This window comes from Hirundo rustica, chromosome 1 (assembly GCF_015227805.2).
Source record: "Hirundo rustica isolate bHirRus1 chromosome 1, bHirRus1.pri.v3, whole genome shotgun sequence".
Lineage (NCBI taxonomy): Eukaryota > Metazoa > Chordata > Aves > Passeriformes > Hirundinidae > Hirundo > Hirundo rustica.
The window spans coordinates 35039844-35067277 of record NC_053450.1 but is presented as its reverse complement, the minus strand read 5'-3'; the positions used below and the strand labels follow the sequence as shown (position 1 = coordinate 35067277).

Sequence of the window (27434 nt, the reverse complement as noted above, 5' to 3'; positions counted from 1 at the left end):
AGCCCGGCCCCCGCGGTGCCCGCTGCTGCCCCCCGGCCGTAGGAAGCCTGTGAATAACTGGTGCAGAGGTCTGTGAGGCGGGGGTGCCGATGGCAGGAAGCTGAAGCCAGGCGGGAGATGGCGGCTGGCTGTGCCGAGTCACACCTGGAGTGCGGTTTGTTGGCTGTGGGGTCTCCGGGGAACACCATCACCCTGGTCAGGCTTTATTTTCTGAAGCTTAGGCCATGGCTGCTTAGTGCACAATGAGCGGGGCCATAGCTCAGTCCTTCCTATCGTGTGTGGTGTCCTGGGTGTCCAGCCCGCGTAACACGGGATCCAGGGAGATGCAACAGATCTATGTGTGTACATTTCTTTAAGCCCTTCTTGCTGAATATTTCAAGAGATGGAGTAGTAATTGTGCAGGAGTAATCCCAAAGACACGGGGGGTGGGGAAGGAGCAATCCCTATGGTAAATTGTCTTTTAACTTGTGCCTTTGTTACTTCAGGCACTAAACACATTCCAACCCACAGTGTACAGTTCTCAGGCCACAGGGTTTATGCTGCTGCCACACTGAAGTTGTGCTGGAATCCACTTACTCCTCTTGGGTGTTGATCTCTTAGTCCTCCCGAAGTCATTTCTGCGAACTCCTACAGGGAATCTCTCGTTTGCCGTGAGCTTTGATTGCTCATCAGCTCAGTAAGTCCACGTCCTATCCTTTATCAGGTAGCTAAGTCTTATTTTTAAAGATTCGAGTGTTGTTTCATATTGGTCATCTACAGAGAGGACTAAGGACATTTTGCAGAAGAAAAAATGAAAGACATTAAAACAGATGCATATATACAAAATACCATCTTTTCTCCTAAATTCTGCAAAGTAGTGCTTCATGGCACAAGACTCTACACTTAAAAAAAAAAAAAAAAGTGGGTAATACACAGCAAAAATCACACTTAAGAGCACAGTCAGCCTCCAAACCAAAACTGTAGTTGTAAAAGCTTTGCCAGTGGTAATCAGAATTAAATGTCTGTGTACATACATGGAAATAGGTGCAAGATCAGCACCCTGAGTGGGTGCTGATCACAGGAGGATAGGAAAGTCAGATTTTAAGAAAAGAGATATTGCCCAGTTTCACACTTTTAACAGCTATGACAGACTTCTCAAATAAGGGAGATAAAATTTTAAGTCTTACTTTTGATAGACTGATTATAAAATCAGTCGGGAGAGGTTACATTAAATGGAAACCTTAATTTCATGGAAATTAGGAGTGAAGTAATTCACTGAGGAAAACACTAGAGCATTCCTCAGAAATTTACTCTAGAAACAGGATACACTTCAGTCATTGGAAAGCTTTGAACTGAATTTTAAAAATCCTTCAAGAATTGCATAGTTTGAAAAAAAGACTGTTTTAATTTTGTATGGCCAGTGCTACCATAATTTCTTCACAGTTTATTCCCACAGTTGGATAAAGAGTGCAGTATCTTGGAAGATGGATCCTGAAATACAGAAAATGAGGGAAGTCGTCCTTGTCTACCTTGACAGAAGTGGTGGCCTTCAGAAATTTGTGCATGATTGCAAAAAATATAATGGTATTACTGAATAATTAGTCTGTTAAATTGATACATAATGTTACACAAATCTCTGTTATTTTAAGATACTTTTTGCTCCTGCAGACTCAAAACAAAGCTATGCTGTTTATCGTTTCATTATTTCAATTAATCCTTCTGACATTGCTGAATTGGATGCAACTCTTGGAAACTATATTCTTCATAACCCCCTACAAGCTGCACAGATTTTTCAGTCAGTAAGTGTGTAATAGATGAGTAGACAAAAGTGCATCATCTAAACTTTAACAAGATTTTCCTTTCTAAAATGAAGTTTTTACTCCATCACAGGTATGCTTTGTAGCTATTAAGACGTTATCATTAATTGAACAATTGCAGACAGAAGCCCAGGTGAGTCTGCATTGGTTCTCCATTTAGATCTTGAATCTTCCAAATACCATGAAATATTAGCAAATATTTTTGTACTTTTGTTGCAGTATTAATTATAATTAAAAATAAAATAGCTGGATGTCTCACTAACCATATTGCAATTGTGAGATTAATTAATATGAAATCTAGTTACTCTTCATGTGTTTCTGAAATTTTTAAGTTATTTATGTTGTGTGTTGGTCCATGAAAAGTAAATCAGTTTTAAATAAAAATATGTTTTTATGATATTAATGCAATTGTGTCTCTTGCTAGATAAGTATATTGCTGAAACCAACACATTTGCCACCTTTACCAAGTTATGTTCTGAGTCTTTCTGCATATCCTTTTAATTACACATCTCCAAGATTTTATATGTCTGAAGGGATAGTGATTGCAATGGGAACTGTAACAAAATACACACAAGGAGCAAGATTTCTTTGTACTGAGGAAACCTGTCCATTCTCTGAAGGTAGTAAAAAATATAAAAATTAATCACTACTATTTCAAAAGCTTTTAAATAAATTTGGTAATAAGAGATGAAAAACTTAGCCTAACAAAGGTTTTTTCCTATATAGTTTTATTATGCATACATTTTTGTAATGAGCACAGCAGGATTTTTGTTAATTGAAAGGAGTGGACTTGCTCAGCATTCTTAAATGTTTTGGAAGAATAGCTGTGCCAGCAATCCCTTTTCCTAATGCTGAAGATAGTTTATAGAAGAAAACATAAGTCACCGGTATAACTTGGATATATTTAATATCTTAAAAAACCTAATACTTAAATATCTTAAGTAGAAATAAAATATCTCGAAAGTAAATAAGCTAAACTAGTAAAAAAGCTTTTTCCTTGGAAACTGTTTCTGTCTATAAAAAAGTACCACAGAACAATCTGTTTAAGTGGCTGACAGAAGCTTCTAGCATAGAACAAGCGCTGCTTTGATGGTTGTCTTCTGTGGAGCTACTACTTGGAGTAGTACTGCTGAACTTCTTGTCCCATTGCAGAGAGGCCCTAAATACTTTTAGGGCTGTGTGGGTTTTTTATCTTTTTCTGTAAGGGGGACCATACAGTTCTAAAAGAGAAGCAGAATCCCAGAGTTTGGAGACTGCAGGTTGTCACACAAGTGCCTTCACTTGGACACGTACCTCTAATGGTGACTGTCCATATCCCATGTCATCCCACGCCAGGCAGAAGCCGCTCGCTCCTCAGGAGCCCGTTCCGCTTGCGAATGTGCAGTAGCAAACTCTGCCATCTCGTGGCCAAACACAATAAATTGGTTGGATTATTTTAGTGGAATATATAAGGAAGGCTCATTTGAAGAAAAACATAATAAATTTAGAATTTCACTGTCCAGTATTTTAATTGCTTCTGTTCTTCATGGGAAATTTAAAATTAAAGCTATGCCCTCCTTTTAAATGGTTGGTAAATGATTACTTTGTTTAGGGTTTAGGTGCATCAGAGTGCATTGTCCTGGAGCTACAGAGTCTGCTACAGTGAGGACAGATTTTGTGTGCAGCTTGTGTTCTTCACCACTGCAGGAAGACATGAAATTTAGAGTACTTGGTGGTAGGATCTATGTAATCTTGCTTATAGATCTGGTAGTTTCCTACTTCTGTTACATAGAAAGTAAACAACATATTTAAGTGGAAAAAGCCCACTTACAATACACCAGGTCTTTTAAAGAAGGATGTTTTCAAGAGAATTAACCTTTTTCTTTGCCTTTGTTTTGAAAGATAAACAAATAGTTGAAATGATTGATGCTAAAATTCTGAATGCTTTGAAAGGATATTCCATTGATAAATCACATTTTAGGATTCAGGCATTTACGCTGTTCCTGAGAGGTAAGCTGAGCTTTGGAGTTCTGTCAAAAATGTTGTTTTAGAATTGAGCTTTAATAATCCCTTGCAATTATAGTTTTGTTTGTTTGTCTTGGGTGGTTTTTTTGGTGTTTGTTTTTTTGTTTTGTTTTGGTTTTGTTTGTTTGGGTTTGTTTGTTGGTGGGTGGTTTTTTGTTTGTTTTTTTGTTTTTTCCTAAACGGTGGAAGTCATAATTCATATTGCAGTTCTTTCTGTACTCAGTCCCTTAATTTTATAAAAAGTAGGTAGGTGACAAAGCTGTGTGCACAGGTGATTGCAGAGTGTACATAGCAAAATTCTTGTGTTACTTTTTTTTTACACCTCCATTTCATTAAAATGCCCTGGCCAGCTTTGCAGTGTCAACTGTTGCTTGTTTCTTCCTCCTTTCCATTTTCTTTGGTACTGCTGTTCTGTACTAATTTCATGTATATTTAACATCCTTCCTCAATCTAGCTGTTTTCCATATGCCATCAGGATTTTTGGCTTCTACTGTCACTGCCATCCACTGCAAACATTAAATGATTTCTAATGTTAATATCTAACAAAAATCGCAACTCAGCAACACACTTCCATTAATTCCCAAAAAGACCCCAAACAAACACAGAGACAAGCAACAAAAAAAACCCTCTTCCATTCCAGATGTCTAGGGAATTATATGGTTCATTTATTGAAAACTAAATAAAAATAACTAGTAGTATTGAAATTATAATAAAAATATATAGAACAATCTATGGTCAAGATACTGACAGTTGCATGCAATAATTTTCTGCTAGCTCTAGTGATCAGTGTGGGTACAGTGTTTCTCAGGCTGAGACTGAGATCTGGTTGGATCTACTTCTCATTTTCAAAAAAGAAATGGGATTTAGTTTTCTAAGGAGCACAGAAATATAAAGGCTCACAGAGCTATCTGTGTTACAGATTTCTTTTTGAAATCTGTGTAGCTTGTAGCTCCTCTGTATGGTGTGGGGGTTTTTCTCTGACATTTTACAGGACAGTGAGTGATAATGGTGGTGCAACAAGTTTCAGAGTAGGAAATATACTTGCAAAAAACGATCCATTTTCTTTTCAATGCAGGACTAAATGCACTGTCCATTTTCTTTATCATGAAGTCTATTTTCCCTCACCTATTGTGCCTTCCTTACCTTTTGCACTAAGTAACTTAAATTGTGTATTTTATTCTAGTCCATTATCCATCTGGCATCCAGCTGTTTTCTGCCAATGTTAAATCATAAAATCAGATGTTCAGAATGTTTAGAAGTTTTCTAAAACATGTCTTTAAAACTGTTTTTATGCCCTAATGTATCTGTAGCTTAGCCCCCCTACACTTATTTTTTTATTATTTTCAGATGAACTGGCCAATAAAATGACAATAGGAAACCACTACAGGATTATAGGAATTCCAGCTTGTGTACAAAACGGCCTGCAAGCAACTGCATGTATAGAAGTCACTAGTGTACAGCTCTATAAACCAAATGGTAAGAAAGTTCCATTAAAAATTAACTTTAAAAAAACTGAAAACCTCCTAGAAAAAAAAAAAAGTTGAGATTTGGTACAGTTTTTTATTATATAGAGGTCCAGATTACAAAACCACTCAGGGACTTTCCTCTTACGGTCTGAAATGTGTACCTCCTGTTATTTGAGAATATCTGCTTTTGCCCACTTACCATGCTTTGGTAAACTCCCTAATTTTTTACTGTAGTTCTTCAGCTTCTCTTTCCATCTTCTCCTGTCCATTGGAAAGTACTCTAAAATCATATAAAATGAACCTGATATTTCAGTTTGGTTTTCCTTTCTTATTCCACCAGTTCTAGCAGATCATGTCTGCTACCTTTTTAGCAGTAAAATTAACAGTGTCAGATGTTTACATTCTGAATTTGTGCTTAATACAGAGACATATTTGTCCTTGGTAAGTTTTTGTATCAAGACACCAATGGTGATTTGCTCTAACACACCTGCATAGGTCTCTCTAATGTGTTTGTTCACCTGTACTTTGTTTCCATTAGGTCCTTCTTTTGTCAGTGACAATTTTAAGTATCTGCTCTCACTGACTTCAAGTTCATGCTGGAGGTTTACTGCCATCCTAGCCAACATCTTTGCTTCTCAAGTTGTTCCACCAGGCACTTACAATACTCTTAAACTTGCAATATTGCTGAGTCTAGTACAGACATGTGAAAAAGAAAATGCAGATTATCTGGATCTCTTGATTGTGACAAGTGACACCCTGGTAATTGACAGGTAAAGAGATTCCTTTTTTTTTTTTTCCACATAAATTAGAATTTAAAATCTAGTCTTAAATATGACAGGACTGGTCTTACATGAAAAGCTAGAGACTTTGTTTTAAAAGAATGTAAAAGGTCCAACTTAGTTAAATACTCAATTTTTATCCCTGGGACATTTTTGTTTCTCTCAAATGATAAATCTACATCAGAACTTCATTAATTATAAAACCTCCTGAAACTCTTATAAGATTCTGGTAAGAATTTAACACTAGCACTGTTTTGCAGAGCTCAGATAAACCATTCTTCTAAAATCAAAACTGAAGGCTGTCCCAGAAGCTGGTAGCAAAAAAAAAAAAGGACTCCACTTTTCAAACCTTGTGTCAATTTAAGCCCTCTCATCACTATTCCCAGCTATTGGCCTTCTGAATAACTAAGCAGTGTATAAATAGATACTTACATTTTAATCTCTTTTTTTCATAAAAACCATTTGAATAAGGTATCAGAATTCACACGTATTTTTACACATAGATTATAATTCTGCTTGCTATTGCCTTTAAATATTTTTCACTATGCATTTTATGTATTTACCTATTCATGCAGCCACTAACACAATTTTACATATACTGCAGAAAAGTACCATATGCTCATATTTACATTTATTTAAACAAAATTAGTTTCTCCTTTCATAACTTAAGATCTCTGAAAGGGGCAGGAATTTTATTTTTGTTTGGAAGTTATTCAGCCAATTCACTAATATTTTTCGTTGTGAAAAAAATCCCAAAACTTTGACCACTTCAAAATTTAGCTGCAGAAATTATTTCAAATTTTTAAAAAGGGAACTGCAAGGTTTCTTTTTTTCCCAGGTTAAGATTAAGATTTCTTGAGAGAAACAGGAGTTCAGTGTTTTAAGAATCAAAACATCTGGTTAATATTAAAATGGTTGCACACTGTAAATCATGATCAATATTGCAATTTGTACTGTCTTACATGTGCACAGTATTTACTGTCAGCAGCCTGTCAAAGTAAGCATTTCCTGTATATTTCCACTGGTGCAATACCCTATTTACTAATTCTTACTAATTTTACTTAGGAATTTTCTCCCAGATCGTAACAGTAGGACAAACCATGCTCTGACATCTTAAAACCATGAAGAGCCTTTGATTGTGGAACCAGACAGACAATCTGCAATCTCTCTGTGCTAAAGAACATAGTACAAGAGATGAAAAAGATATTTTATACCTTCTCCTTCTCTATAGAAAAGATATTCTATACCTTGGAGGGGAGTGTGTAACTCAGGAAGGCAGAGCTTACAAGTTCCAGCCTTTTCATTTTTCCCAGATGGCCAGAATTACTAATCCTCTAAACTTTGAAATCACTGGAAAAGTTTCTGTAGAATAGAAAGAGAAGTTAACAAAGTGGCATTAAATTACGAGACATCTTTGATTTCCTAGGAATTACTTCTGCAACCCATGATTTGCCTCATGTTTAATCCATAAGAAATACAGTCCTGATGACAGCTGTTAGAGAGCAGGCTTGAACCTCTACTTTTGCATGCAAAGTTAAACAATTAGTTTTGATGCTGGTTTCATGTTAAGGATTTTTTAAATTGTTGTTGTTTCTAAGCAAGACTTAATACTTAAGTTTTTTTAGAGGTAATTTAACAATTTATGACTGACAGAATTATTTAATCCTCCAGGCTTCTGAATTACAGCTTATGTCTTCTGCCTCGTGGCATACGACACCCCCCTTGCAGTGACATTTTTCCTTCTGTGTCCAAGGATAAACACGGAAGTGCCAGTATTCAAGCCTGCAGCGCTGTGCTGGCCAAGGGTGGCATCTGTTACATAGGAGACTTAAGTTCATATAAAAAGGATAAACTTGAACTTCTACAGTCTGGTAATCTCCCACCTCCTAACAAATGAGGGGACAGAACTAAACAAATACGCAAATTTAAAGCTAGGTTTGTTCCCCGGGTCATGGCCCTCAAATGCTGCAAAAATCTGTATGCTGTTGTTAATGGGTCTGTGTAATACACAAAGCCAAAAAAGCCAAGGTCCTGTAAATTTAAATCTGCTACACTACAGACATTCATTAATCGTAGCAATTCAGCAAAATCATAATCATGACTGATTTCAGATGTGTGTGGGACTAGAATTTATAGCTAAGCTAAATCCATCACATAACTGATGAATTTTGTCTTATCCTAGTGCTAGAGAGCAGAACAACAACAGTATTTATTCCTGGGAAGAAGTATGGAGAAGAGGCTGACCAACAAGTTACTGTTTCAGTTCAGACCAACTTTTGGTCCTTTGTAGATGTGGACTCTTCCTCAAAGAAACATATGCAAAAGGAGAACTTTCTAATTGGACAGATGGTAAAGCACATGCCTTGTTATGAGAGGAACTGTGCCATAGCTGTCATTTCCACCTATAAAATAAAACAATAAAATTTCTATTTCCCAGAAAGTCACAACTTAAGTAACTTTACATCAAGTATCTTCTAAAATGAGATAGCTTTCCCAAAAAAGTAGGTGTCATTCAAACAAAATTTGACCAAGTATTACAGGTAATTAATTAGATAATCTTGCAGTAGAAGTGGATATAGGCTATTTCAGATATAAAACACCTTCTATCTGCTTCTATCAAAAGCCCAAAATAGACATTTTCTTTCTATGGGTCTCTTCTTTAGGATGTGAGTTTGATTCCAGTTAACCTTCTAGATGGTTTTGGGCTCTTGATCTACAATGAGTTTCCTTCCTGTCGCCTTTCTTCTCCTGTTGTACATCATATCTTGAAAAAAGCCATTAATCCTGAAGCCATGCTCTACAAAGTCTCACAGCAGTTCACAACACAGGATTATGAGGAGGTAACAGATTAGACACAATAACTTAGAAATGCATTATCTTTGTGAAGATCATACTGGGTCTGGCATCAGAAGGCTGGTTCTCTCTGCTGTCTGCTTAACTTCTAATACTCACTTTCTGCCCTCTCCCCCACTGTATTTCCACTATTAGGATCGTTGACAAAAGCAGCTGCAGTTCTTGAAAATGGTCAGTATAATAAAACCAGTTTGAGTGTGTTTCTGGAAAACATACTAAGTTAACTTTCACATGAGAACATATCTCAAGTATCTATTTTTGTCCAAAAAGTTTACAATCAGTAGTAGAAGTTAGTATTCCATTCTAATTAAATTGTCAATATCTGTAGCATAACTAACAGATGATTCCGCCCTGGAAGTGCTTCAAGGCCAGGCTGGATGGGGCTCTGAGCAGCCTGGTCTAGTGGAAAGTGCCCCTGCCCATTGCAGGAGTTGGAACTGGATAATCTTTAAGGTCTCTTCCAACCCAAACCATTCTGCAGCACTGTTTACTATCCAAGATATGTCCTTATTATTATCCTTATTATTATCCTTCGTATTTTCCTTATTCAGCATAGCCAGATGGTGACAACTGTCTTTACTATTATATTGGTAGAATATATTGTCCAACCTGTATTACTATGCCACTGGTATATTAAATGATGTGAAAAAAGGTCAATTCCTTATTTTCCAGTTAAATATTTAAAATGTATGCCCTCTCTCTAGTTTATTTTGTTTGCTAGGAACCTTCACGTTGAACTGAGTTCAGAAGCAGAAAGTCTCATTCAGGGCTATTATCTTGCAAGTCGCAGGGTGAGAAGAGATTCCATTCATGGATCAACATTATCGGCCTCTGCACTAAAAATTCTGTATGTCCTACTTTCCATTTTCAAAGAGAAATTTGCTAATCTGCTCAGGAGCTTGTTTAACAAAAATCTACTTAAGACTCATATTTTGCAAAGTTCAAGCATAACTAATCTTATTTACTATTTATAAATGCCATTTATTTTATATATTGACACTGCTAAAAGAAACCCAAGTTCAAACAACTTTGCCAGGCAAAAAAAACCCAGCTATTTACAAAACATGTATCATTATTAAACTACCTAGAAAAAGAATGGGATTTAAATATGTACAGCTTTATTATGGGAGCAGAAAAAATTAATGGATAACATGCCAAGTTCCACTTTTTAGCACAAGAAGTTAATGCATAATATGTATTTTGTGGTAAGTGTAACTGCACAGCTGAAGTATGAAAAATCCACCCCAGTGTTAACTTTTAATTCACACAAGAGCTTGACACAGAGCAATATACATTGCATTCATGCCTGCAGTATTTTTTATTTCTGACATGCTTTTATATTGATCTCTCAGGATCTCACTGGCTAAGGCTCATGCCAAGCTCAGTTTAAGACGGACAGTACTTCAGGAAGATGCAGTGATTGCCATCTTGTTACTTGAGTCATCACTGACCCTAAAACATGGTAAATAATGCCCAACAGTTCCTTAGTCTTGGGTGCATCACTGTCAACATTTTGCCAGTCTGAAAAAAATCTACATCCATTGATTACAATAGCAGGTAATTTCAATCAAAATCCAGAACTTCCACTGTTGAAGACTGGCATTGGAGGAGTCTGTCAGTTTGTCCCAGTCTGTCCTTCATGCACCAAGTCTGTCCTTCATGCTGGTTTATTTAAGGCATTGCTCAGGTTAAATTAAGGACACAACTCCCTCCCTGGGAAAACCAAAAACAAAGTTTGGAGGGTATTTCTGTTTATTAAACATCAGTCATATTTGTTCACACACAGATTTGGAAGCAAGGTAAGAATTGTGATCTAGGATTGCATGACTAAGTAATTTGCATCAGTTGTTTTTTCCCTTGAAATACTGGCAAATATCAAGTTTTACAGCTTAATTTCTTCTTTGCCTAGGCACATCTGCATTATGTGTAGCACCAAATCCTCTATTTCCATTTGACCTCAGTGATGAGAACTCCCTGCAAGAGAGAGATATTTACCTCATGCAGTGTTACCATCAACTGCTGAAGTTTATTGCTGCCTATAGCCCAGGAATTCACATTAACACTAATGAGGAGTAAAAACTCCACCCTAAGTAAAGCCTCAGGCTTTGGCTTTTTGAGAGGCTACAGTTAAAAATACAAAATTACTACGAACTTAAAAGACAGTTCAGTGATGTTTTACCAAGGAATAAAGCATAGCTGACAAGATTTGAATTGCAAGTCTTTGTGAGTTATCAGAAGGCAGGAGGAATGTCTACATCCTGGAAAGCCATGGCTTCAGAACACAGTCCTAACCGGAACTTCTCTTCCTTCCTCTACCACTTTCCATTCACAGTTAAGCAAGGAGTAATTTAGGATTCAAGATTTTTAATAAGACTACAACTAAAAATTAAACCACCTGTTCAGAATCTAGTGTTTCATTTCAGCTACCTGAATTCTGCAGTTTTTCTTGTTGTTTCCTTTCAAATGTATCACCCAAAGGGTTAAGGAGTTTTAAGAACATTAAAACTCTTCATAGTTTAAGTCAACAGTCTTTAATTACTCATGGTGTATAGATTTTTAAATGTATAAAAGTATTATCATAGTGCTTCATGTTCTGTGTCTTTTTTACATTACGGCAACATGAGATTAGACAAGGATGCCCAATGCAACCAAAACCCAAACCACACCAAAAAGCCTTCAAAACAAACCAACCACAAAAGAAACCCACTAAACCACCCCAACCCAAACCCCAGTATTTCCACATTATTTTATACAGACTGCAAGAGATAGTAGAGTGCTACAGTTAGGTAAAAAAATATTAGACAACCTGGCAGGCAGGCAGCTCAATGAATTTAACCCCACCTCACTGTAAGAACAAATGAAGAATGTGTGGTAGGAAATGAGGTGTTTGGAGCACAGTATGCTTCCCCAGCTATCGGCTTTCCCATGTTTCATCTCCCTAGTAAGGATACAGCACTAGGCATAATCCTCAGAAAGCCTTGTATCCAACAGATACACGTTAAAATAAAAAAGCTGCAGTATAATTGTACAGACTCACTGTCAAATCTGGACAAACTGAATATTTAAGGCTTGTGTTACTCCTACCCAGGATGTCATCCAGACTGCTACTGCTCCCATAGCCTCAACAAAAAAAGTTACTGAAAACAGAAATCCAAGATTTTATTCATACTCGCTATTAACACTGTAAATACTCATTTAGACAACACCAGTTTCCCCACATTTTAATCTTTGCTTTATTCACTTTTGATCCATTTATTTGAGACACTCAAAAATTCATACTAAGTTCTAAAACAGCCCGTAAGGCCCCTTCTCTTTCTAGAGTGAGCTACCCTGAACTTCATTCCCAGATTTTTCATTTTCAGTGAACAGCTACTCCCTGCCGTACTGTGGAACCAAGCAGTATTTCTGATGAGCAGGAAGGGCAATGGAAGCATTTCCAAGCGCATTAGAACTCCACATTCCAGGCTGCTGTTTTCAAGCTAAGAACAATAACGATAATGAGTTAGTTTCCTGTACCCTTAATCAATCTTTTACAAAGGTATTACCCTCACTGGCATTTCAGATCTCAAGATACACATCAAAAAACATTCAGATGGGTAAACGGCAAAGGTCTCATCATTATGCCAGAAAAATTACTCTTTAAGAGTAGACTGAAATAGAATTCTTTAATAAATCACAAATTTTGAGAAGCATTATTAAGGGATTTTCTGCAAAAAGAGCACAATGTTTTATCCTTGCTTCTCCCCAGTTTCTCCCATGAGCTCTGGAAAATTGTAACAATACCACAAGGAAGGGACGGCTGCCAACATGGCCAGTACAGGCTGTCCCTGGATGGCAGTACAGCCTGCAGGAACCTGGGTCCTGTCACAGTAAAAAAAGCAACTGACCTTACACACCCACCCTTCTAGAAGTGGGTGGACTCTCCTGTTGGCCCTATGTGCACACACAAGGCTGGAAGACAGTGAAGATGGTCACGTCATATCACAGAACCTTGAAAAAAATAAATGAAATCAGAAATGACAGGAGCTAATCAAACTGGAAAAACCCTACTGATTAGCTGGCACATCAGATATACAACACTGCTCATCACAACCTTCAGTTGGGTAAACGGCAAAGGGTCATCATCACTGTGCCAGCAGCTCCCTGCCTGTGTAAGGCTGCTTCTTCCAGGTACTAAATACAAGGGGACTGGTTAAGTTTGTCTCAAGTTGTACTTCAATAAGCTGAAGCAGAGCCTCCATTTTAACTGTTAAGCACAGAACAAAGTACAGCCAAGAACAAGAAAAAAACAACTCTGTTTGGGCACAGAAATATCGGTCCCTCTCGAACATTCAAACCCCAGATGCCAAGTATCTTTCTAGAGGTAAAGCTCATACCACAGTCACCTTTCTCTTTGGAATGTATTCCAAGACGGACACAGTTGAAGTGCCAGCATACCGTTCTTCACTTAATTACCTCCCTTTCAACTAACATCCGTGAATTCTTCAGAAGTCATGCTTCCTCAGTTAAAAACTAAGTTCTCTAATACAAGCCTCTCCCTTCTGATTCCTTTGGGATTCTTGGATTGCACCTGCTTTATTATGGTGAGCAAACTGTAGGAGATTTTATAGTTGCCATAATACCTTTTGTTAGGATTTCAATCTCTTAACCCTACATGAAATCATATTTCTCCTTTTTCTATCGGTAAGGGAATTTGCTAGCCATTAAACAGCTTCAGAACTCTTGATCTGCATTTCATGATGCTTACCTCAACACCTTTAAGTACAGTAAGAAATACTTCCGTAGCTCCAGAATTTACGTGGCATCTTTCTGCTTGCAAGGCATGGTAGAGTCCAGACTGAGGATTCCCAAAGCCAGTAACAAACTCATCTTGAGCTTCACTTTCTGCCTGAAACAATGAAAAGGTATCTGACTCAGAGAGCTCCACTGATGAGCCAGTAGCAGAAAGCATTGACACCAACCCCATCCTCTCTTTGTAATTACCTGGGATAGAGCATCAGCCAAATGAAGGTTAAGCAGAGGCACGACCCTTTTCCTAAAACGAGCTCCAGTGTGAGGAATGACTGATTGCAGGACAAGCACCGTGCTCCTAATGACCAGCCAGGCTGGGGAAAGGAGCACCCTGGCAGGGTACAGCCTTTAACCCCAGTTCGTATGTGACACCCTGGGGAAGTCACTGATGTTTTACCACCAGTTGAACTGAGGTCAGCACTCACACCACAGTCTGTAATGCAGGAGAGCATTATCCCAGAAGCTGCTGATACTCCTGGGGCCCTGTCCCTGCCAGACCCCACCAGTTTGCATCTGTGCCTATAACCCGAAAAAGGGCACAGTCTGGGTCACCTCACAGCCCTTGCCCAGCTCCCTAAAGGAAAAAGAAGGTAATTTATCTCTTGAATTATGACAGGCATTTGCTGATGAAAACGATCTGTCAGCTAAACCAAGTGTCTTTGAATTTCCAATCTGTCATTCCTTTCAAGACTTGATGAGCCAAGAGACAGTCGAAGTAACCACCACGTGGCACACAGTAATTAGCTCCATCTCGGTCTCCCACAGCACCCGCTCTCCTGGGCAGCCTGTGTGGCCGGAGTGTCAGCCTGAACTTCCCAGCACGCAGGGGAAACACAGGCACAGTTACAGCAGCCTGACAATCTCTCCTCTTCCAAGCGACAGCTTAGGCCGCTTAGAAAAGCCATCCCTGCAATTCCTGAGATTACAGCCACTGCTTTGACCTGCCACGTGGGGATTTCTCACACGAACCACCTGGGAGCATTTCCAATTCCCCTGAGAAGGCCAGAAATCACTACTGTTCAGACACGCACGTTGCCGGACCTGCTCCAGGGAGCACGGCAGAGGGCGGGCGGCTCACAGAGCACACGGATCGCTGCGGATCCACACGGCAGGATCACGGAATCACAGACTGCTGAAGGTCTGGAGCGGACCTCAGCGATCATCCAGTCCCAACCCGTTTCCTGCCACGGGCAGGGACACCGCCCACTACACCAGATTGCTCTAGGCCTTATCCAAGCCTTACACACCGCCGCGGGCTGGGACACTGACGCCCTTCCTGCTGCTAAGGCCTCACCACCCTCACAGTAAAGCATTTCCTTCCAATATCTAACCTAATTTTCCCCTCTTTCAATTTGTACCCATCAGACTCGGCGGCCGCTGCTGCCGCTCCCACGCCCGCGGCACGGCGGGCCCGCTCCCAGGGCAGGGATCGGCACGGGCACGTCCCACGCCCGGGCATTCCCCCCGCCCAGGGCGCACCTCGCCGGGCCCCGATCCGCCGCCGAAGGGGACTCGGGCCGAGTCCCGCCACATCCGTCCACGCACCCCGGCTGGAGGCGGGCAGGCGCGGCCGCTCCGGTTCCGTCCCGCTGGGAAGAGGCGATTCCCGGCCGCCATCCCGACAAACACGCGGCGCGCAGGGAGCGGCGGGGCGGAGCAGGGCGGGAGCGGCGCCTTCCGGCTGCGTGCGCACAGGGACACGGGGAGCACGGGGGTGAGGGGAGGGGAAGGGGAACCGGAACGGGAACGGGAACGCGAGGGGGAGGCGCAGGGGCTGCTGGAGCTCGGGCTGCGAGCGGCCGGGAGAGCCGGTCCGTGCGCCGCAGGGTCTGCCCGGGCAGCGCCGGTCCGTGCGCCGCAGGGTCTGCCCGGGCAGCGCCTCTCCGTTCGCCTGTCGCAGCCCTCCGAGGGGAAAGCTGTGACGACACTGACCGAGGTTTGCCGAGATCTTTGAGGTTCCTCCGTGAAGAATGCCACCTTTTGATAGCAGTGTATAAGCATTTTACAACTGCGTCCCTAGGCACGTGCATATTCCTAGTGGTAAATGCCAAACTCTTGTGTTTCAGTATACGAGGCTATGAACTGTTCCTAGGAAATGTAACACTGGAACCAAACACGAGGTTTGAAGCCAGCAGGTTCAGAGGATCTGTTGTTACCCTGCTGTGTAAGTTTCTGGAAGATAAAAGCTCTCGCCCTGGTCGAAGAGAGTGAGAGTTGCCTAAGCTGGTGTCTTGGTTCTGGAAGGAAAGACATAATTCTGGTGCAGAATAATCTGTTTAAAGGGGGGAAAAAAATGCTGATAGATATGGGGAACCCTTCTTAACTGAAAAACTGCTGTTGTGGTTCTCCATGTTCTTACAGGGGCCTATAATAGATCCATAAAATGCTGAAAAAGTCTTAGGAATATAGGTACAGTAAGTAGCTACATTGTAAATATTTAGTTGTAAATACTGCAGGGGTTGTAGAGGACTCCAGATTTTACTGTACTTTTTTAACAAGAGTTGGTTTTGGTAGTATTTTTGGTTTTCCTATTTTCCTAAATGTCATTTTGAAATTTGAGGTCTTCAGAAAGGAGACAACATCTATAAATTCAGAATATTGCCATGTACAGTGAGATACAGGTCTTGCAGCTCAGTGGTAAAGAGTCTGAGATGTATTCTCTGTGCCATCCATTCATAACTTTCTGTGTTTTTAACCCTTACTGCTCAAACATTTTCATGCTTACAGAATCAACTAGGTTGGAAAAGACTACTGATCACTTCTGACTGATCACCACGTTGTCACTTTGATCATGCTGCTAAGTGGCACATCCTGACTTTTCTTGAACAGCTCCAGGAATGGTGACTCCACCACCTGCAACTCCACCACTTCCCTGGGTAGCCCATTCCAATGCTTAACATCCCTTTCTGTGAAGAAATTCTTCCTGACATCCAACTGAACCTCTGCTTCTTGGATAAGTAGTCAGAATCTTTCAATGACATTTTAAGGAATTAGCCTTTTAAAAACACTGAGGAATTATATATATATATTTTTTCTTTCTTGAATACTGTCCCTTCCAGGTATATTATCTTGTTTAAAGCTCAGAATACTGCAGAGGCAGTTGAGAGCTCTAGATTTTACCACAGTGTTTTTTTGAAAGTTGTTCTGGCTAATATTTTTGTTTTCTTAAACGTCATTTTTAAATTTAAACCATGAAGCCTTCAGAAAGACAACAGCATCTATAAATATAGAATATTATCGTGTACAATGAGAAACTGTTAACAGATTTTGCAACTCAAACTACATAATATTCACAGAATAATATTTAATAGAACATTTACCCCAGCAATAACAAACCATATGAGAAATGCAGTGTTTTACAGAACCGATACAACAGATGACATTTGTGCATTTAGTTTCAACTTTTCTTGCCTAAATACAGATGTTTAAGTGAACAAGTGTGCTACAAACAAGCCAACAATTTGGGTTCACCTGCTCCAACATGTGAACCCCTGAAATGAAATGAGGCGTGGTGTGGTGAGCAGACACGTGGTTGTGCCGGGGTAGCAAACACAGGCTGAGCCCCTAACATGCAGCACAGTCCTGTGGGTGGCTACAAGCAGTGCTCAAATTACAGCACTCAGTGCAGGAGGGAAGGTCTCCCAGCACATTTTTACTCCATGAACATGCATCCACATTCCCAGCAATAGCTACAAACATACAGGACTACCCGATGGATGGAGCCCTGACCGGCCAGCTGCGGTCAGGGGATTTCTGCCATCGGCTTTAAGCAGTGGAGAAAGTCTGTGTGGGATTACAGTTGCTATTTTTAGCCTTGCCCTTCTCTTTGCACCCAAGCCTGTTTTGCCCTGTACTTGGCCATTAGCACATCACTCCTCCTCTCTTTTCTCACAGCGCTTGTCCCAGAGAGGACAGGGATACTCAACTCTGCTCTTTGCTGCTGCTGCTTGGATTGGTGCTGGCTTCAGTCACCCCCTCCCACTCCCCCTCACTCAGACTGCAGCAGTGATAGAAACCAATGATGTGTCACATTAACTTAATGAGGTATTAGTTACATTTAAGAATCAGTTCCTTTTCCCCTACAAACAGCATTTCAGGAACTGTAGTTTTGTCTGTAGATACTGGTTTTTTAACTTAAATATATATATCTAAGGTGTAATAAATAGCCATTTTTTGAAAGCAAGAAGGGAGGTTAGATCTGTGAAGATGTTGACGTTTCCCCATGGTTTGCACTGTCTCCTTGTGCCGAGTGGGTCAGAAACTGTCCCGTGGCTCCAATGTACAACCTGGAACGCATGGGCCACTTCTGCAAGAGAGGAGACAAGCACAGCACTGAGACACCCGGGATCTTTGCACTCCAGCTGCAGTTCTCAGCAAAGTTTTCATGGAATCAAGAAAATAGGAACCTGTTGCTGTCACCAAACAGTTCTTCTTTTGTCATTTGCTGGAAAATGTTTGGAGCTTGATAAGGGAGCCTCAGCCTGGCTAGTTGTGAGGCACAGCTCCCAACCCTGCCATGCCCCAGCAGACAGGAACAGGCCATGCTGGCCAGTCAGCCTGGCTCAGTTTGTGTCGTAGATGTTCTGTGAGTAGAATAAAACAAAGAATTCCTTCTCAAGGCACCAGGGATGCTACAGGGATACACCTGCACCTGCAGGGATTGCAGCCCTGTCTGCACTGTCCTTGCTGGCTGGGCCCCACAACACCACAGGGGCTGCTGCTGAAGGCTGTGAGTCTAAGGGAATTTAATGTAATTGCACCTTGGCCGCCTTCAGCACTCTCAGCTTCTTGTCCTCGTCAGCTCCAGCTGTTTCAGATGACACAATTCATCCTTACACTCACTGATTTTTGGAATCATCAGTTACTCTTGGTGTTAGATATTTATTCTGACAGCTTGAGTTTCTTAACGCCAGCAGGTTGCTCACTGCAAGCAGCCCTGTGGTGCGGGTGGCCGCAGCCAGGCACCCAGAACTTGGGGGGAGCATCCAGAGGGGGATGCTTGAAGAGACAACTTGTCACACCCAGTGGATGCAAAAAATACCTGAAATGCAGCCAGCACGTTGTTCCAAAAGAATGCAGGGTTTTTTAAGACTCCTTTGGGAACAGACTGGCACCTTTCCTGTGGGTAAGGGATACTTTATAGTACTGCAGATAAATCTCAGCTCTTCTCTTCAAAGACCTAAAGCGGCAGCATATTTTCACTTAGAAAGACTGTACAATCTCATTCAGTAATTTCATTTCAAGTGTGATGTTAAGAGTTTTTCACCAACAGACCATTCAAATTCTAAGTCATTGACCGTATTTTTAATTCCGTGTACACACAACTGTACTTGGATATTTAACTTTCCTCACTATTTGCATTTACTATGCTTAATCTATCAGTTTAGTTAAAGACTTTATCTCTAAAAGTTGTCTTATATCCTGCATTTTGGGGTTTTTGAAGCACATACTAGGATTTGACTGTGACACATTCATCAAATATATTAATAAAAAAATCACTTAAGTGAATCCGGTGTTGCTCTCTTCCAGAAGCCTGGGAAATCGGCATCTGGATCATTTAACTGCTGTAATAACTACTCAAGAATATTTTTCTGCCAGTAGTAGTTGGCAGCTGATAAAAAGTACCATAAGAGACCTGTGTCCTTTCACTCTGACTGAGGGAACTAAGAGAAGCTATTTTGGACTTATTTTGAAATACATCACAGTATTTTTTTTACTTAAATTATAACCATCTTCTGATTGATATAGAGGTTTTTCTTTCTTTAGGAGTCTGCTAATCATTTAAATGGCCTCAGAAGCCTGCATTCACAGCATGCTGTAAAATACAGCAACCAACACTGTGAACAAGGAACTCTCTGTGAATTAGGCCCTTCTTAGAAATTAGAGATTACTTCACAAATTAATCTTAATTAAATCATTCTGAATTCAGACTCTTAAAATAAAATTTAAAAAAATAATAAAAAAAGAAAAGAAAACACCCCAGTGCTCTGAGTCGCTCCCTGTGAGCAGAGCCAAAGAAAACACCCTGCGGTGTCTGAGCCCCATCAGTCAGTGAGCCCTGCATTTGGAAAGAGTTTCCAGCCCAATCCTCTCCAAGAGCAGTTCCCCTTTCTCATCCCTTCTGCATAGCTGTGATCTTTTTGGACGAAAGGAAGAGCATATACCAACCAGGGCAATGCTTCAGAAAAGCACTTTAGTGGAAGTAATTAATACACGGCTGGTAATTAACGCCGCTGTCTGCACGGGGCTGCCTGGGCAGCAGAACCGAGGCGGGCCCAGCCGTGGCAGGATCACCGCTGTGGGACAGTGTCACCTCACCACATGGACCCCTCACAGCAGCATCCAGTGGGTCTGTGGGCATCACCGAGGTTTCCACACAGGGACCAAGAAGATGCACCTACTCCTGTGGTGCTAACCCTCACTTCCAAAACCAGGTTTGGATCTGCACCAGATTTGATACTTCGGTGCAAAGTCCCCGAAGCTGGAGGAACAAAGCTCCAAGATATTTCCATCACACCCCTGAGACCTAAGCGCAGCGGTTTGTCCAGGCAGAATTTCCACGTAACACCTCTAGGCAAGGTACGGGAACTTGAAATCTTTCGTTTGAATTACGTATCTAAGGCCAGCGTACTCACTCACTGGCGGACGGTGGCGGCTGCTCCTCAGCTCTCCTACCTTGACGGGGTGCAGGTATCCATCCCCGCGGAGCGCGCCCAAGCCTTCTCCCGGCGACTCCTCCTCGTCCTGGAGGCTGCGGGTGAGGTGCGCGATGTAGGTGGTGGCCAGGAGGAGCACGTCCAGCTTGGAGAGCTTGGTGTCGGGCGGCACGGAGGGCAGAGTCCTCTGCAGCTCGAGGAAGGCGTGGCGCAGGGTCTGCACCCGGCTGCGCTCCCGGGCCGCGTTGGCGGCGGCGGGGCGGCCCGGAGCGGCCCCGGCCCGCGGCGAGGCCGCCGAGGGCAGGCGGGAATTGCTGCCGCCGGAGGAGGGCAGCGGGGAATCGGGGCCTGCGCCCGGGCCGCAGATCTCCTCGCTGCTCTCTGCTAAGCGTCCACAGTCCATCGGTGACGTCCCCGGCAGGGAGAGTCCTGCAAGCAACAGGAGTGTCTGAAGTAAGGTGCTGCGGTGAGCTGGAGCCAGCGCCTTCTGAAAACAAGGGCGGTCTGAAATGCAGGCACTGCGAGTGCCAGTACAGCTCTCTGAGCCACTTTTCCATTCGCTGCTTACAAATTCAGCATCACACACGGGTACAGACCAGAAGTTAAAATCTTCGCAACAATCAATTTTTTTTTAAAATTTTTTTTTTTTTTTTTGGACAGTATTACACATAGCAAAATTTTCGAGTCACTCATAGCCCATGACTTCTGGGAAAAATGACTTTTGAGAAAACCCAACGGGAACCATCACAGTGGTTTCCATTTACAACCGACTAAAATTTAGGCTAAAGGCAATTTTTAACACATATTCTCTCTATGATTTGGAATGTGGAACTGTTAGTATATTCTCTGTTTTAGCTGTGATCATTTTATGAGCAGTCTTGTAGGTGATTAGTGCTCCGTGGGCTATGGAAAGAAAAATATCATTTTCAAATCATCAGTAGGTGAAGCCACAGAGCGCAGACTCAGTTTTTGAAGGGCAAAACTTGGCCCATAATTTTAAAGGATCAGGAACTGACTTCTATCTTGCCATGCGGAACCTTACTAAAAAAAATTTGCATGCTTGTCCTTTCTCATCTACATTTTCAAACTTCTAAAGAATTTTTCGAGATGTATTTTGGGGGCAAAAGAACCTTTCAAAAACATTAAAAAAAAAAAAAAAAATCATGTGGGAAAAGCTGAAAACACTGACCAGAAGTTCTTTTCCCTGCTATTTGTAAAGCTGGTCAGTCAGCTCTGCCTGTAATACAACTCACAGTCCCTTAATTCATTCAGTTCCACAGAAAAATGCAATTCAATCAATATTCCCCAAAGTGCAGCACTTCTTAGCTGGACTAATACCTGATCCTGTTGTCCTCAGCCAAGCAGCCCGAGTGAGTGTCCCAGATCCTGGCTTTCACGTGTTAGGAGTATCTGTTCCTGTGACAGCCTGGCTAGACAAGGGCAGAAACGAGTTATTAAACCTTTTAATTTCATCCAAATACTGCATAATTAAAAATATAAATAACATTGATGCACATAAATTACTGAATATCCACATTTACAAGAATTAGCTCTTGATTTTGCAGAGCATTTCAGGCACACATTCAAGTCAGAGATTTCTGTCAAACACAAGGAAAGGTTTCTAAGTAATCCTTTTTGCAATGCTATAATTTGATGGTATTTAGAAGATATTTTTATTGTTATTATTTGGGTGATTAATTGTGATTAATTTGCTCACAGAGATTTATCACATAATGTTCTCCTGAGCAGCAGTACAGGTTAGACTGAAATTATTTGTGAAATATTCCGTGCACATTATAGCTCTTAACCAAAGGGGAAAAAAAAAAATCTCACTATTCTTCTTATTGTGGTATTTATGATCAATATAAAATAAAGCTTACATTAAGACTTCATGAGCTCATCTTGAGTGAGGGCTGAAAAATGGTCCTTATATTGGCTATTGCCTCGAACTTAAAAAACGAATCCAGTGTGCTTTTTTTCTTGGTGTTTGCTCATTGTGTTAAGGCATAGTCAGATCTGGATGAATTTTAGTTTAAAAAAAAGAATCATCATTGTGGAGATGACATCAAGCTAATCATTTAAGATAATCATGAAAACTGGCACAAGAATCTAACAATTTATGTTCAGCAGAAGGATTACCACCATCCCATCAAAATCCCACTGGTAGGAGGAAATCTTCCCCAATTTACTGGAAAAGTCTGGATTACCCAAGGATACAGACTGGGTTAGTAGAAATACCTGCTCCTCTACTGAAATACAGGATTAGGGCTGGTTTACACACAGTTTTTTTTTTGCTGTGCTCGTGTGTAACCATATTTAGAACCAGAATAGCTTTGAGTGACATAGAGTACATAGTAATGCACGTACCTAAAAACCTCATCTCCTTGGGTGCCCTTGGAAATGGTCTTTATGGTTCAGGAGCTTCACATCTATATGAGATAAAATCCTGGGCCTGTGGAAAAAAGAAAAAAAAAAAAAAAAAAATCAGCTGTGGAAATGAGAGATTTCACTCTGAATTAAATTTCTCTTCTGTCAGACTTCCCATCAAACACCAAAAGCAAACGGCCTGAAAAAATCTGCTGCACAAAACAAAGGATCTGCTGTAGTTATGTACATCTGTGTAGCCAAACCATGGTGGTCCCTGGATCACACAGAGCCAGCATCACTTCTGTTACACACTGGGACTGGGCAGGAGCACCCTTTTCCCCAGAGGAATCAAGACACCCGTTCCAGGTGCTTCAAACCAAGGCACTGCCCAAACCTCATGGGCCAAAAAATGCTGCTAAAAACTAAAGTAAACAAAAAGCCTCTGGGCAACAGTCATTTCCCCTTTAAAATTTTACAAGAAAGAGGTTTGGTTTTTAAAATAATCACAGTGATATTTGCAAGCACCCACTTGTCACCTGGTATGCTGAGAGAGTTGGGAACAGGGCTGTGAAAGTTAAAGAATTTATGTTGTTTCTAAAGCACTTCTAGTGCAGTATTTCTAATGCATGCAGATGCACTTCTGTTTTTACCTGACACTACAAAGACGTGATTGGTTTGACAGCTTTTACAAAAAAAACCCAGCACAATATTTTGGTCTTATATTCTGTGTGAACGAAACGCCGACGAAGGCAACCTGCCCACACAGACAGGGAAAAGATGGAAAACGCCAGAGCAGAGCACAAACTGAAAACAAACAGGTGGAAACCTTAGATAAAGTTTTCCGTCGCTCCTTAGGGGGCAAAATACAGTGAATCTGAATTTTTTGCATCGGTTTTAAAAAGACCTTGCCCTTTGTATAACTCCGGTAACAGGTAACGAAAAGCCTTTCCCCGGAGCAGAGAGATAAATAGGAACTTGCCCGTGGGTGTGCGGGAGCAGCACCGGGGCTCACGGTCCCGCGGCGGCTGCTGCGTTCCCGGTCCCGCATCCCGGCTGCCGGGACCCGGCAAGACCCGCGCTGCCCGGCCGGGGTGAACTTACCGCTCCCGCTCCGTGCGGAGCTTCCAGCCCGGCGCGGCCCCTCCCGGCGCCTCCGTCCGGTCCCGTGCCGTCCGGCCCGGTGTTTATAAGCCGTCGCGACCGGTGGGTGCGGCGGGGCTGTGTCGCACCTGGCCTCCGGGCTCCCCCCTCCAGCCTGGGCGACAGCGACCGCCCCTTCCCGGGCGGGTGGGTCATCAATCACGGAGCTGTCGGGGCGGCATCGCCTCCCGCTCCCCCGGACCCCCGCCCTCCCCCGCACCCGGCCCCGGGTCCGTGCGGGTCTCGCAGCCCCGCGCCGCCGCTCGCGCTGTTTGTCTTAGGATAAAGTAACGGTTTTGCTGGAGGAGAGAAATTTAATCGCTGGGCTGGGGGCTCAGGCGATGTCCCGTTAAAAGCCAGCCCTTTCTCTTCGCTCCGCCGCCGCATCCCCGGTTCGCGGATGTGCCCGGCCGGAGCGGGCTCCCCCGGGCGAGGCTCCGTCCCGCGGCCGCGGGGGGAGCGGCGGGGGCCCGACCCACGCGGGATGGAAATCCCATCAACACGGGATGAGGCGAGCCCGGGCGGGCAGAGAGGGGCTTTAACGGGGAACGGGGAGCGATTAAAAATCGGTAACGCTAATGAGAAGGGACAGTCAAAATAAATACCGGGGTATGAAATTAGCCCAGAATAACATTTTGAACGAAGCCCGATCGTGCGATAAGAGAGACACAATAAATCAAGCCCCGGGAGCAGTGGAAAAACAAAGTCTAAGCGATTCGTTACCGGGTTTGCAGCCAAGAAAATTAAAGGCTTAAACTTCAGCGATAATTGGAGGTCCCGGGAAGGGACGAGCCCGCTGAGGACCCGGCGGGGCGGGAGCGGCCAGAGGGAGCCGGACACCTTCAGCCCCGGCCCGGCCCGGCCAAACTCCCCGGCCCGAGAATTCCACCAGCTCCGCACCGGGGGGACGGGCGGGGCTGCCCGGGGCCGCGACCCTGCCCCGCCCGGTCCCACCGCGCCTTCTGCCCTCGGGCTGGCATCCACAGCTCCGAGGAGCCGCCTCCGCCGGGCCGGAGAGGGCTGGATGGCAAGGAATGCTGTCGGGTTGCTCTACAGGTTCTGAATTTAAGCGCTAAATTCTAAGTTAGATACTTAAATTCGTCTGTAAATTTAAGTACTGAAACTCTGCTTCAGCGTTTACCTTTGCTTGGTGCTGACAGCCTCGGTCGGGGTTTCCCTTCAGCCATCAGGAGCTACTCTACAAAAGCTGCTCTTGAGAGTATGTACGCGGCCGCGATCATGGACACTGGCACCGCAGATCATCCTTTGGCCTCCAGGGTGCAAAAGAATGAAGACACTGGATTCTCTGGAGGACACTGGAGGAGCCTCCAGGGAGCCCTGCTCCGTCATGGCTTTTTTGGCCCCAAGGTTTCCAGGGCTGCCTCCTGCCCAAGTGAGCATTGCTGAATCCCTTCTGCAGTCAAAACCTCTTAAAAAATGCACTCGACAGACATCCCTCTGCTCAGTCAGCCTCTGGGGCTCAAACAAGTAGCTCTTGAACATATCCTTAAGCTTGTACTGAAAACTCTGTGGTGTGATGTCAAGAACTGATCCCAGACTCCTTGGGGAGCAGGGACACTTGCCTTCCAGCCTCAGTTCCCCTGGAACTGAGGAATCGGGAATCAGCTCTCCCACACCCCAAGGAGGTTTCTAGGTCTGCTGCCCGCCTAAAAAAATGCCTGCTCAAGGACTTCTCCTCACAAGGCTGTGTCTCAGTCACTGACAGAGAACTTAACAGCAGGTGTCCCAACACCCTGAGACTTCCCAGCCACCCTAAATTAGCAGATTGTGAGTGCCGTGCTCTTCTCTGCTCTCATTTGATTAATGACAGTTTTGGGGTTTTTTTTTTTGAGTTTCCCACTGTACACAAAGTTCTGTGTCAGTGCAGGAAATCCAATGGAAGGAGCTGGAAGAGAAGTGGTGGTGGAACTCCCATTACCATCTTTAGACAACACCAAATCCACCTTACTGCAGAGCGTGATTAGGGAGATTGCACAGTAAGAAATTGAGCAGTGTTTGGAGATGCGACTCTGGCTGCTAGCCTTGTTATCAAAAAAGGGGTGCTTTAAACATATTTTAAAACCCCAAAGAGATAGAAATGTAGAAATAATTGTTCTTCACTCCATCAAGAGTTTATCCCATCAGATGAGGCTTCCTCTAAGCGCAAAGACATCCAGTGATTATTTTCTTGTATCAACCCATTATTTAAATCCAAAGCTGTAACAAATAGCTGCAGCTGTTTCTTCTTTCCCAGACAAATGACTGAGAATTACTTTTCCTGCCTTACCTTCCACAGTATATATCAAATCTGAGAAATGCCAGAGTCACAGAAGAGCCAGATTTCCAGTGTGATTTAGGTAAGAAGTTGTTCTACCAGAGATAGAATGATGTTTTTCCAGGTACACTCTGCTCCCTTTATGTCAAATAATTTTCTGGTTTTATGGCTACAATTCAGCACGAACATTCAGGGTATTTCTTTCCAATTTGTTCATTTTCTCCAATTCCCATTTCTGTATAAGGGTTTCTCAAGTATGCTTGCCTGCTGGTATGGTGCATCAGTTATTGGTGCTTCTGACAAAGACTAGCAGAAACATTGCTTGTCCCAGTAAAACAGCTCCGGCAGGAAGCCACACACAGATTGGTGGTATCTGGTCAGGTCTCACAGATTCCAGCTGTAGCCTGGGAACAAATCAAAGGCAGGATGCAGCCACAAGAGAATAAAAATAAGTTGCAGTTCACAACTTTTGCTCCTTGGGGAAATCTCAGCATAATGGACTCCAAATCCAAACAAATATTTTGAAGATTTCCAATTAAATACTTTATCCCTCTTTTTTCAAATGCCATGTTGACTGCATACTGTAGAACCTTAATATATTCCAGTTATGTTAAATATGCCATATTACAGTGTATCAATATACTTTTCATAGGATTTCTCAGTAGTATTACTTTAAAAATATATTTTAAATGTGTATCAGAAGGTGGGGGAGGTGTTTACACAAGTGTTAAACCATGCTGTCAAGACTTTGCTAGGGGTTTGCTTTACCTAGTCATGAGTTGCTTGGTTGTGGGATTCTCTGTGTGAAACTCCATGGCACATATTTTATTGGGAGTAATTAATTCAGGTCTTCAATATTTCATTTATTATACAAGAAAGTATGATAAATAAAACATTGAAGACCTGAATTAATTACTGTTTATTAATGTTTAATCCAGAAATACCCAGAACCTATGAGAAATAAGCCATGCTCTAGGTGGCTTACACAGCATAACCCACATTAAGAAAGACTAACAATCCATTAAATAGTTTTAAATGGGTGTGGGTAAGGCAGAGGGAAGTGTAAGATGCAAAGACAACACCATGGCATAGAGATCAGGAGGCGAGTTCCTAATGTGCTGCATTGAGTCAGCAATCAGCAGCTGACACTGCAAACATACTCACCAAGACTATTGACATCCTTTGGAAATTGCCTAAACAATTAACTATTTTTTTAATGTATGCTTTTCTGTCTTTCTCGACCTGAATATCATTGATGACAACAGCTAGAACAAGTATCTTCAGTAAGGGACTAAGAGCTACACATC

The 27434-nt window shown here is 42.3% G+C and overlaps 2 protein-coding genes across 3 annotated transcripts; one reads left to right on the top strand and one right to left on the bottom strand.

The window, feature by feature from the left end:
• The first annotated feature begins 600 nt into the window (after positions 1-600).
• MCMDC2 (minichromosome maintenance domain containing 2) lies at positions 601-11261 on the top strand. Its single transcript, XM_040080229.2, has 14 exons — positions 601-1563; positions 1648-1778; positions 1870-1929; positions 2221-2416; positions 3388-3510; positions 3678-3785; positions 5148-5276; positions 5805-6036; positions 7717-7916; positions 8228-8394; positions 8709-8885; positions 9603-9745; positions 10251-10360; positions 10808-11261. The coding sequence occupies exons 1-14, from the start codon at positions 1464-1466 to the stop codon at positions 10972-10974; spliced, it is 2043 nt and encodes a 680-aa protein (XP_039936163.1). The 5' UTR covers positions 601-1463; the 3' UTR covers positions 10975-11261.
• Positions 11262-16978: 5717 nt separating this feature from the next.
• Positions 16979-23894, bottom strand: TCF24 (transcription factor 24). Of its 2 annotated transcripts, none has more exons than XM_040072977.2 (5): positions 23814-23894; positions 22713-22797; positions 21684-21775; positions 20365-20774; positions 16979-17995 (listed from the first exon to the last, which is right to left on the bottom strand). In XM_040072977.2, the coding sequence occupies exons 4-5, from the start codon at positions 20746-20748 to the stop codon at positions 17882-17884; spliced, it is 498 nt and encodes a 165-aa protein (XP_039928911.1). In that variant the 5' UTR covers positions 20749-20774; positions 21684-21775; positions 22713-22797; positions 23814-23894; the 3' UTR covers positions 16979-17881. The 2 variants fall into 2 exon arrangements, with proteins under 2 accessions (XP_039928911.1, XP_039928921.1); XM_040072987.2 differs by having other exon boundaries at positions 21684-21771.
• Between the last annotated feature and the right edge of the window lie 3540 nt (positions 23895-27434).

Bases quoted from the DNA above. Each gene is read 5' to 3' on its own strand.
- MCMDC2 (XM_040080229.2), top strand. From the start codon at position 1,464: ATGGATCCTGAAATACAGAAAATGAGGGAAGTCGTCCTTGTCTACCTT. The intron at 1,564-1,647 runs GTATTACTGAAT...TTGCTCCTGCAG, and splicing joins TGATTGCAAAAAATATAATG to ACTCAAAACAAAGCTATGCT. The intron at 1,779-1,869 runs GTAAGTGTGTAA...ACTCCATCACAG, and splicing joins CTGCACAGATTTTTCAGTCA to GTATGCTTTGTAGCTATTAA.
- TCF24 (XM_040072977.2), bottom strand. From the start codon at position 20,748: ATGGACTGTGGACGCTTAGCAGAGAGCAGCGAGGAGATCTGCGGCCCG. The intron at 17,996-20,364 runs GTAGGAGAGCTG...CCTCTCTTGCAG, and splicing joins GATACCTGCACCCCGTCAAG to AAGTGGCCCATGCGTTCCAG.